Source organism: Corvus moneduloides, chromosome 3 (genome assembly GCF_009650955.1).
Source record: "Corvus moneduloides isolate bCorMon1 chromosome 3, bCorMon1.pri, whole genome shotgun sequence".
Classification (NCBI taxonomy): Eukaryota; Metazoa; Chordata; class Aves; order Passeriformes; family Corvidae; genus Corvus; species Corvus moneduloides.
Window position 1 is genome coordinate 19,873,581 of NC_045478.1, and position 12,429 is coordinate 19,886,009.

General features: G+C 38.1%; 1 protein-coding gene across 16 annotated transcripts in view; it reads left to right on the forward strand.

Annotated features, from left to right (window-relative positions):
* The window catches only part of MYT1L (myelin transcription factor 1 like), a 315,791-nt gene that overhangs the window by 204,081 nt on the left and 99,281 nt on the right, over window positions 1-12,429 (forward strand). For 12 of the 16 annotated variants that reach the window (XM_032104530.1, XM_032104529.1, XM_032104533.1 and 9 more), the window contains one exon: window positions 7,353-7,726. In XM_032104530.1, coding sequence (XP_031960421.1) covers window positions 7,353-7,726 — 374 coding nt within the window. The remainder of the gene's footprint in view (window positions 1-7,352; window positions 7,727-12,429) is intronic. The other 4 variants (XM_032104531.1, XM_032104541.1, XM_032104543.1 and 1 more) reach the window with 1 other exon arrangement.

Consider the following 12,429-nt stretch of genomic DNA (forward strand, 5'->3'; position numbering starts at 1 on the left):
TAGTATCAGCCCTTTCAAGATAATAGTCACTGCCTTAAGAGTAATTGAAAACGTTGCAGTGTTATGCAAATTAATTTGATTTGCTCATTCTTAAAAGGCTGGATTTCTTAGAGAACTTAACTGATAAATGCCTGTTTTCTCTAAAACTTTAAAATTGTTTTACCCTAAAACTCTTCATCTGGAGGTCTGGACTTGGAAGTTATCTAGTCCAAACCAAAAATAATACCTAACAATATCCAGTGGGACAAGTATAGATGCCTTGGGAACTTTCTGCCTGAAGCCTTAAGCAGAAATTTGCTTCCAAGAATATAATTCGTAATTTGCTATCTTAAATATAGATGTATATTTGTAGTGGTTTGGCCCAAAATACTCATTACTGTTTATCTGCTGTGAGATAAGAATTAGGAGAAACACAAAGCAGGCACCAATCTTGAAAGAATATAAAGAAGTTTATTAACAGACCTAAAAGAAGAAAGGAAAAAATAATTTAAAAAAAAACATACCACACCTTCAGAACACTTCTCCTCCCCCCACCTTCCTCCCTTCTCCCACTGACAATGTAAAAAGACAACCCTTGAGATGTTCAGTCTGTTTACCACTTCCATAATAACCTTGTTCAGTCCATTTAGGAAGAGGAGTCTCTCTTGCCCATGCTATGAACACATTATCACAACGAGACAGCTGCCCACTTCCAAATAACTTTGTTCAGTCCATTTAGGAAGAGGAGTCTCTCTGCTCACATATGAGTCCCTTCCCCCACTTGTGGCTTTCCCACAACTGCTTTCGAGGGTCCACTCTTGAAGTTTTTTGGGGTACGATTTTAAGGTTGAGCCGTTCAGAAACAAAGGTTCTCTTCACCCATCTCTGGGAGCATTTCATCTCTAAGAAATCTCTGGGAGCATCTCTAGGAACTGAGGTTTTCTCCTTTCCCATTTGGAGCAAAAGTCCTCATCGCTTCCCTCTCTCCCTGTTCAAACTTCTCATGAAATTACAGCTGCGTCATCATCTGCCTATCTCAGCGCAGGTGCTTTTGCTCACAAGTTGAACTGAACACTCCACCCCCCATATCTTCATGGAATTACAACGGGTACTCTGACATATCATAGCTTCACAACAGAATTTCAGCTTTAAGCATCTCCTCTCTCTCTTCCCTCAGGTTTTCAGCTCTTCACAGAACTAAAAGGGTTAATCTCACCTAGGCCTTGCAGCTGGAATGTGGCTTATCGCAGTGGAGAGGGGGGAGAGCCGAGCCCCCCTGGCTGCCCACAGCCCTGCTGGGGGGGTGTTCTGCGGGTGGAACAGGGCCCATCGGCTCCAGGATGGCCGTGGCCTGGCCTGGCCCGAGGAGGGCCTGGGCCGGGCCCGCTGGCCCCCGCACGGGGCCCGCAGCCACCTGTCCCAGCACTGGAAACGAGACAGAGCCTCTGCCTCAGGGTTTACTATTCTTAAGTGTGCATCACAGAGGCGGTCACAACTTTAAGTGGCTTAAAGAATTGTCCATATTCAAACTGGCCAGCTGATAGGTTCTGTTAGGTCATAGAGGAAGCTGTAAGCACCCCTTTGCAAGAACATCCAGGACTATGCTTGCTAACCTATAACAATATGATAAAGTTCCACCTCACAGCCACTTCAGATACTAAAGTACTTAATTTAGTGTTTCTGATAACCTCTTTAGGTATTTGTGTCACAAATTTTTAGATCCTATTCCCTACCAAATGTTTTGGTTTCTGTTAAATTAAATTCTCTCATGAAAAAAAAGAATGAGAACAGTGTTACTGAGGACACTTTTTAATTTAAAAATTATTTCATAAGATTTTTCAAAGTGCTACTAAGAAAGAAAAAGTTAACAATACTCCAAGAAAAATATTATTCAGATTTAGAGCATAACATTGGCATCATTTTATTTTTCTTCACTTGTATCTTATAGCATGAGGCATCTGAAATACTAGATTTAATAGAAGAGAGATACAAATGAAAAAAGAATGCTGGTAAACATGGCACGTAAGAATTACTTTATCCAAACTAGGTATTTAAAGTCTTAATAGTCATATAACCTCCCTTTCTCATTTTCTTGTTTTCCTCTAAGAGGAAAACCTCCTCCAGATAAAGGTGTCATGTTCCAACTTGGGTGTGTGAGTTGGCGTATCGTGGAGGGAAAACTGTTGGTCAGTATCTGATTTAGAAAATCCCTTCTATTTCCTTGGTCCTATGCTATGTATATTTAAATACATATGTTAATTGTTCTAGATTAGAAATAATAACCATACTAATTATACTGGAAAATATTTTATATTAGTAATAAAATATATTAAAAATCAATGTGTTCAACTCTAGACAAGAAATATGTATTTCCTGAACAATGCTCCTACTAAATATATCAGTGAGTAGTATCATCAAGTTTTTAATGGAGAAAAATTGCATGAGAGTTAAAAAAATACCACAAGTCATCTTCTAACTAAGGAGTATAAAATGATATATTATTTCTTCTATTTCTTCGATTATTAATGTCTGTATGTCCTCTTGGAGATTATCACTATGAAATTCAACAACATTCTTTCCACAAGAATTATTCATGACAGATTCCCAAAACCAGAGGTGACTGAGACACACAGCAAAGCAGTGTAGAATATTCAAAAGTGTGTTTCAGGAAGCCCAAATATATACCCTGCTGAAAGCCAAGAGAGCTGAAGCGTGAGGAGAAAATAAGACAAAGACAGCTGACCAGGGAAATACAGGGAGCAATGAAAGAACGGATAAAGGCAGACACGACACATGAATCAATGGGGTCAATGCTCTGAGCAGGGATAAACAAGTCTAAAAATAACCAAATAAGGGGATGATCACAGGACCCAAAATTGAAAATGTAGAGAAAATTGCAGAAGCTGTAAGGACAAACAATAACAGCTTTCACAAATATATGAGGAACAAGAGGTCAGTGGGAGAGACTGTAATATCCATATGTGGGGAAGTCAGTGGCAGAGGCTGCTGGGAAGCCAGCGCAGCCTTTCCCTTGGTGTGCTCTCTGGAGAGACCACAGGGAACATGCCAGAAACAGAGAGAAGTGTCCTGAAGGCAGAATCTGAAAAATTAATGAAACAAAGGATGAGAGCGGAGCAGGTTAAGAAAGAAAAAGAAGAAAATAGGGCAGCTTAACAGTAGGCTTCAGGTCTGATGGCCTGTTTCCCAGGTTTCTGAAATACATGGTGAAGATTTTTTTAACTCTTTCAGTCTATGAAGTCTACAGCACATTGGGTATATGTAAGCTGTGTGAGGTATACAGCTGAAAGGCACAAGGAAGCCAGTGCAAGCCAGCCTTATAAAGGTTTTATATGAAAAATCAGCAATGGTTTGTCAAGTATAAATCCAAGTACAGACAAAACCAGGTTCAGGGTTGTGGAATATCTGGTACAAATTAATTAGGAGAGTTGACAAAGGCTGAGTTGAAGTTTACTAGTGATATGACAAGGAGTAATGGTTAGAAGTTGGAAGAGGAGGAATTTAGGCTGGATGTGAGGAAGAAATTCTTCGCTGTGACAGTGGTGAGGTATTGGAACAGGTTGCCCAGGGAGGTTGTGGATGCCCCGTCCCTGGAAGTGTTCAAGGCCAGCTTGGACAAGGCCTAGAGCAATCTAGTGTAGTGGAAGGTGTCACTGTCCATAGCAGAGGGGTTGCAATAGATAATCTTTAAGCTCCCTTCCAACCCAAACCATTCCGTGATTCTATGAACTGGTATAACTCTTGGAAAAGTTATATATTTCCAAGCCTTAGTGTTGGACCCAACCATTAAAATATACAAATACTTGTTTCTTGTAGCTGCTGATGTGTCCTCAGTTTTAGGTGTATGAGCAAAGACACTGAGAATAGATTCATAAAGTTATAAACTGAAGTCAAAGTTCACAACTTCGCTTGAATAGCTGAGTTCCAAATAGTTACTTAATGAGATTTATAAAAGCATCAAAGTCATTGGGCAGCTAACTGGAATTGATTTCCATTGCCAGTTATGCACTTTCCAGGGGGGCCCTGAATCCCAAGTAATGCCTTAGATTCTCACAAACTTTATAAAATATTGTGTAGAAGACCATAAAGATATGAAAAAATACTGAAGATGACAAAAAAGGGCAGTGACAATTTCTTTCTGCCTTTGACCAATAATTTGTATCTAAAAAGTCATGCAGTTCTTCTTAGTTGTCAAATACAAAAATTAAACAACAGTTCAAACCAAAATAGATGTATTTGTTATCCCCCTGTCCTCTGCTTCACTTCTTACACTTTTGTGAATTCCAAAAGAGATTGTTGTGGGGCATTACTAGATGAAAGCTGTTAAAAGTATTTACTGTTCTTAAATGAAAAAAGATTGGGCCAGGATGGAGTTAATTTTCTGGCTTTAGTGTGACAAAATGTCCAAAGTCAGATGGGGCTTTGAGCAACCTGGTCTAGTGGAAGGTGTCTCTGCCCATGGCAGGGGGGTTGGAAGTAGATAATCTTTAAGGTCCCTCCCAACCCAAGCCATTCCATGATTCTATGAAAAATTCGAGTTTTTATGAATGCTAGTGGGGAAAAAAGTTACACATCTGTGGGTGCCCTTCTAGTTCAGAGCTACCTGAAGTGTCATCATTACCTCTTACAATGTTCTAAGAAGGTTATAATAAGAGGAAGAAAAAAATCCTGGGGATTTCTGGGGGTAAGCCTACTCACATCTTTGGAAATAAATACCAAGATTTTGAGAAAATACAATTTAACAAATAATGGCATTGGAAAAAGCTATAGTGAGGGTAGTATGCCTCCAAAAGAGAAGGAACAGAAACCAAGAAAGCAAAGACACAACCATTCAGTAAATGTTAACCTGTTCCCTTAAATCATACTGAACTGATACACAAGTTTCTAAAAGCTGCCTGAGCCCTAGGACGTGATCCACTCTTTGTTTTCCAGGATGCAGCCTCTTTTAGACACCTAAATGAAGCAGGTTCCTCCCTGATTATCCTTCCATTTTCCTTGGCACGACACACACTCTGAAATTCCAGTTCTGAGGACAAATTCTTCTGCCTTCTTTCAGAGCTCCATGTGGAGAGTTTAAAGAGGCAGCTGCTGAAACACCATAGCACCAGGGAAAGCACCAAATAAACCTGGAGTAGTCAGAACTACAAGAACAGTGCTTCCCTTTCACCCCTTGGTTTTGTGCAGTGTCCAGACCGATGGATATTGAATTCCTGTTTCTGTCTTGACTGTGATGATGTGGGATGTTTTCCATGGAAAACCTACAGTTTCCTCTTGATTCTGGGCAGCTGAGTCCTGACCAAGAGGAGGACTTTCACAGGACAAGAGGCAGGACAGTCATTTGGCAATGAACTATAGTGGTGATCTAGGACAGGGATTTCTTCTATATTTATAGGTTGTACTTCAAAGTGTCTTTAGATAGAAACAAATGTAGTCCAAACAGAAAACACCAGAAGCTTAGAGGTTGCTACTTTTCGGGTTTAGGGCTCTTAAAATTAGTGAAGATTTGGGCTTTTGCTCACCTGTTGCATCAGAGTTTCTTGCTTCCAAGTGCACCGGGGCTCATCTTCTATAAGAGGATGCTCTTCCATAGAATATGCCACATGACCTACTGGATGGAGCATGGCTCTGGAGTCTGGAGGCTGTTGATCTATTCCCCCTCTAGCTTGTATCACTAGGCCCCAACTTAGATGCTGGTGTCTGGAATCTGTATCCCACTAGGACTACTACCCTACTCCCAAGTGAGGTGCTTTGGAATCTGGCTAGATGGACGTACTTAAAATTTATGCCATATTTCTCTCTAGTGTTAATGGAGACAGGTTATTTTAGGCATGCTGGATTAGACTTTAAAGACACCTGTTGTCCCCACAGAGAGAGAGGCACCTGTGTTGCACGGAGAAGGTCTCCTGTAGCAGGTTTTCCATGAATACTGTCTTTTGTGACTCTGTATGTTCATTAGATATGTGTGTGCCAGGCAGACTGTGGTTTGAAATTTAGGTAAGACAATATCTAAGTTAGGCACTTAAATAAAGTAATTGGGTGCTTAAATAAATTTGTTTTTACCTAAGTAGCAGTTTAAGTAATTGGGATGCATAGCTGCTGGTATGCAATTAAATTAGACCAAGATCAAGACTCTGAGGATGCCACACAGGGCACATCTGTAGTACTAAATGTGGTGAAGGCCCAGGTTTTTCAGTGGTCTGTCAACAGAATATGAAGCATTATAAGAATGGAAGAAACTAAGAGGGCCTCGGTGTATTGGGATAAAGGGAGAAAGACTAAAACGTGAAAGGGGAAGTCATTAGTAGATATGCAGAAAAGGTTGTAAAGAACAGTGTAAATATCCCAAAACTAGTTAATCACAGAAAGAAGGCTAAAAACTGATACAGCTTGAGTAATATTTATAGTCACACAATGAAGAAGTTCAAAGATGAGGTTCTTTGAACAAAAAGTAATGTGTGTGTGCAGTCACTCTGCACAGAAGGTTACAGGGGTTACACAAGGGAGATCAGGTCCAACAAATACAGATTATGTGACCTTTGAGAAACAGGTGGCTACTCTGGTAGAGTACTACTCTGAAATACTATTTCTGTTACACTGCATTTAAATACATTAAAATGATCAATAAGGAAGGGGTACTCAATTTTTTAAAAGTCTGACTTTCTTCATTGACAACAGATTTTGTTTATTGTTTGATTTTTTTGATATGAGAACACTTGAAACACTAGCCATGATAATTATTGGGGTTGGTTGTGTTGGGGAGCTTGTTTTCCCATTTATCCAGCCTTGTAGCATATAATGGAGAAAAAAAGTGGAGAATTTAAGAGTGATTCATTATTTTTTTATTATTATGTTACTATTTATAATAATAATAAACAACAACATTCAGAATATGATCATATTTTCATTATTTAAACTTCATTGAAACGTATCTTAACTGCACACAGTCAAAATACTGAATACTACAAAATTATGAAGCATTTCTTTATTCCTGATTGTTGTACTGCTAGCTACAAGTAGGACAAGTTTGCTGGTTTTTTAACTATATTCATCTGCTTTAGAACGGAGTGTAACATGCCAAAGAGAAAATAGAATGAGAAGGAAAAACACACATTTGTATCACTTCTGAAACTGTTACGCTGTCATGTATGTGTGACATTTTCAGGCAAATAATAGTCACTTGCATTTTCACAGGTTTTGTAAGTGTCCTCCCCCTTGGTTATCATTGCCTAAACATCATTTTACTTTGAAAACATGCATTTTGAGAACAGCAGCTGATCATGATGTAGAATTAGAATATATGACTAAATGAAATCTGAAGGATAGTGTAATAATTTGCATCTTTTATTTTTGAACAGTGTTTATGGCTGTCCGTTGGCAAAAAAAAGAAAAACACAAGATAAACAACCCCAAGAACCAGCCCCCAAAAGAAAACCCTTTGTGGTTAAAGCAGACAACTCTTCAGTAGATGAGTGCTATGAGACTGATGGAACAGAGGAAATGGATGAAAAGGAAGAGGAAGAAGAAGAAGAGGATGAAGAAGAGGAGGAATATTCTGACGATAATGAGGAGCAAGGTGATGAGGAGGAGGATGATGAGGAGATAGATCGAGAAGAAGAAGAGGAGATTGAGGAGGAAGAAGAGGAGGATGAAGAGGAAGGTGAAGATGTGGAGGATGAAGAGGAGGAGGAAGAAGAAGAGGAGGAAGAAGAGGAGGAGGAGGAAGAACGTGGTAATAATCAGAGTATTAGTAAAAAGTAAACAATGTGTGTTTTCTGGGTTAATCTTCCAGTGTGGTGTGTGAGGATTTAGCTGTTCAGTTCTCATTAAAACTAATGGAAGTCATGCAGTTAAATCTCTGTGCTCCACACTGAAAATATACCCCGCTGTGTTCTCTTAACATTTATTTTAATAAGTCTGTCTTCCAAATATTTTTTAATACACCAGCACTCACATTTCAAACAAGGCGGGTGGAGGTGTGTCTGTGCTAAAAATGCTTGCATAAAATGTAATCCTAGTAGTGGATTAATGCATGCAGTTACCAGGAGAAAATTCACAAAGGTAGAAGCAAAGCATCAGCTACAGCTGGGTGCCTGTACTGATCATTTGCACGTGTATTTGCTAGATCTGTTTATACAATGTCAACAATTGCCCACATAAATTCTGTCACAAGTTTGCAGATAATTTTTGTGAGCAAAAATACCTCTTCCCTTCAAAAATTTTGCCCTATACTTTTCCCTACTCCAAGAAACTATTCAGAATTAACTATTATAACACACTTTGGTTCTTTTAGACTTGAATTCTGTGTGCTTTAGTTGATTCTATTAAAATGTAGTGAGTGACAGGTTTACATAGATAATGTCTTTCTAAAATGCGTCTATTTTTGTTATCATGCCGTGGCATAAATGCCGTTTAGACATACAGGTTACTGATAGTAACCAAATTAATGCAGTAGCAATGTGATTAGCCTATTCAACTTTCTCTTTTTTTGGGATATTTGACTTCATATAATACTTTCAAAATATGTAATCACTGTCCATTTACTCCATATGCTGATGACAGACATCATAATGCTCTGGGGTGAAATGAAGGAATCATGCAAAAATTAATGAGCTATCTAAAAAGTATTTTGTTCCCATTTCCAGGGAACACGTTTTTGGTTGGGTAGATTCACCTTTCTAACCAATAAAAATATAAGAAAAGCTTTCAGCACTCCTCAGTTGGATTCCTCTTAGGAACCAGGTATGAAAGTTGTATGACTTTTGTTTCAGCATTCTGTAAGGTCAGATCTTAAATCTTAAATAAAGACTTTGGAAGTATTCTTTCCATTTGGGTGAGATGGTGGCCAGCTGGGTGGCTATCAGAGTTTTCTCAGATACTGCATCTGTAGTGTTTCCTCAATTGCCTAAATTTGCCACAAAATTGGTAGAGAATAAATGATCAGTCTAAAAGTTGCATGAGTTTGATGCAACAGGGAAGTAATTTCCTTTTGCAGGGAACTCTGCTGTTTCAGAACCTGGAAGAGAAGCTGTGTTAGATCAGGCTGATGTGCAGCTGCTGTTGCTCTCTTGATGAGCAAGTGCAGGATGTCCAGCAGTTTCTTTAACAAATAGTGGTGACTGGGTTTGTTGGTGCTTAGATTATGGTGCAACTGCTGTGATTTCAGTTGACATTTAAAACTTTGAATCTACACTATCAAAAATGATAAAAGTAAAAAAAAAAAAAAGCTAAAGCAAAACTCAAGAGCTCAAGAAAATTGCTTCTGGCAAGCCAGCAGGCTTGATACTCAGTTTATTTTTCTATGATAATGAAACACAGTGGTTTACTTATTCCAACACAGTTACACATGCAGTTAGTGGTCCTAATCAATGTGAAGAGGCTGACATTGTTTTTTGACTGCTTTCCTTCCATATATAGTAGGCTGTGGTTAAGAACTGCAAAAAATTTACAAAGGTACCTCTATTAGCTGCTCTGCATATTACTTGAAATTAAAATTTGTGTAGGTCAAGTTTTTCTTAGGAACTCATTCTATTCCAGTAACAAAACAAATGTACATTAATAAACAAATATATGTTCTATCTAAAAGATTAGTCATTAAGAAAAATTCCTCATAAAAACAGAAATGTGATAATAGAATTTTATATGAAAAGTATTTCATGATCCTTTTGAGTATCAACATAGTAATCAGTATGCAACAGTCCCAGTTGGAGCAGAGATGATTTACAAGGAAGAGTTGCTAGCAATTAGTGAGGAAGATAGTATGGAGTTCCTTATGTCTATGCCAGAGTAGAGAGTGATAATAGTTTGGTTTTGGTGAGGTCTAGAAACTAATCAATAAATCATATTTTTTAAAATAGTTTATTTCCTGTTGTTTCCAATAGGGATAATGATGGTTCACTTTATCTTGCTTGTAACATAACCTGCATTGGTGAAATTTGGACGGCTGATTTTCCAGGAAAAAAAGGTGCAAAATTAGGTGTCCTTAAACTACATGGTCTGAATATGACTCTTGCCTTTATCTATTGACTATATGGAAAATTAGATCTGTCAGCTATGAATTTAGTTGATTTAGCATCAGTCACTTGCTGCTCACTACAAGTCTCAACACAATATAGTAGCAAACCATCTTATAAGTCACCTTAGCAGGAAGTCTTAATGTGTCTTAGTATTCCTATCCCTAGAAACAAAATGCAGAATTATCCACTGGTCACCAGGATGCCTGCACAGTTTTCGTATAAGTTTCTGTCACTAGTGCTGTAGATGATGGAAGTTCAGAAAATTTCCAGAAGTAGCTATAGTCTAGGTGAACAAAACAGTTAAAATTGTAAGTATTGGTGACAGAAGAATTTCATCAGCAAGTATAGGATAGGATAGGACTATAGAGGCAGAAATGGGGAGAGGGGAAAGGGAGAGGGTGGGAGGGTAAGTGTGAGGTATTTTACCATTTCTTAGGTCAAATTCAGTTTTCTAGTAGAAAAGGGTAAATCCTGGGAAACTCAAGTATGTCACTGGTGTGTCCTTGCCCATTCCTGTTTTGTTTAAAGGAATGGGAATTTTGGATGAGGTTCTCAGAAGATAGAGATAATATACAGGTAATGAAGGTAAACAGTTCTTATTGGAAATACGTGGGCATTCACTGAAACCATCACAGCCTTTTTGAAAATCACATTTTGTAGCCTTGTCGCTGGTAAACTAAAGGACTTGGAGAACATAGATATATCCTAACAGTCTCGTAAATCTCAAAATATCAATTTAAAAGGAAAGAAAACAACAAAACTTTTTTAGATGAATCCTAAGTTCTGTGCTTGTACTTCTGTACACAATCCTTTGAACCAAAATTCATGTTTTAAACTCTCTGTCAATGGCTAGCATATCCTCTTTAAATTTCCGTTAAATCTGAATCTCTTTGAAGAGCAGGTATTTATCCGTCTATCTATGAAGAGACTTGAGAAGCCCTTATGTTCAACACAGCCACTAAATGAAAGATGAGTCTTTCTGATTTTCCTTCTATCCCAGGAAAAAAAGGACAGATAGAGATGACCTGTGTTATGATAACCTAACCTGTAAATTGAAACACAAATGGGAAGGAGTGAGAGTAAAAGCTACTTTTGGAGCACCCCTTCTTTGTGATGACAAAGAACCTTTGGATTAAAAACTGAAGTGTGCATTCAATTTGCAAAGCAAACCGAAGTACCTTCTTCTGAGATGAGCTTGCTTCAGGTAGTTGGATCCTAAAGACTCTTTCACAATGCTTTTCCATTTAAAAAAATCTCACTTGGAGGGACTCCCAGAACAGATGTTCCAAGGACCATTTAGTCCATACCACATGAAGACATTCAAAATGCTTGTACTCTGGCTATTTTCTAATCAGGAGCAGGAGGAGTTAGGTTGATTCTAGACCTAAGGAAATTTAATACATCATTTAAATCATTTCACAGATGATGCTACAAAAACTATTGCAGTTTCTTAACAGGTGAATTGTGAGTCTTTTAGATGCTCCCTTACATTTTCTATTGAACTCAAGGTAGTTGGCATAACCAGTATACTAATATGTGATATTGCACCTAATTTTTCAAGTGAAATACACTTCAAAAATAGTTGTAAACCACAGATAGCAATGTGCATTCAAAGGAGACACAGTACAGGTTTTTCTAATAAGAAAAGCTCGCAGATGGACATAGAGATAGACATTCTACCTATTTTCATATTTCATAGAATCATAGAATTATTTAGGTTGGAAATGACCTCTAAGATCATTTAATCCAACAGTATTTGTTTAAATTGTGGGATTGTTTTTAAAAATCTCATAATAGGTTTGTGTTTTTGCTTTCATTTGCGTGAATTCAACACAGACAGACCCTCAAAATGTGAAATCCACCTATCAGCTCTATTAAGATTGTTAGTGCCCTCCACTATCTTCCTGATCCCCTTAGCAGACTGCATCTGAAGCACTTGGGTCCTGTAAGCAAGGAGACGCAAACACCAATGTAAAAGATGAAAGAAGCCCATGTGCTGAGGAAGGCATGGTGGCACACAGCTTTCCAGCTGTGCATGCTGCTGAAAACACTCCTGATAAAGTAAACATCTTGATGAAATGATGACAACGTGTCTGTATTAGGAAGGTCATCTGTCAGCCTGCTGACCACTAATCATATTCATTTATTTAAACTGTTAGCAGGAAAGTGGTCATCTATTTGGTGAACGCAGTTAGGTGTTCAGTCTTAATCAGAGCAGAGAGCTACACTCACGTGTACCTCACAAACAAAGCACTTAATAGAAGTAAATTCTGTCTTTAAATTAAGAGGCCAGAAAGCATAATTTCACTGCTTAGGACAATGTATATGGGAAAAAAGTATCTTTTTCAGGGCCAAAGAAGACTAAACAAATACCTGATATTTTCATAATGCAAAGCAGATTTAAACTCTTTGCTAGTAA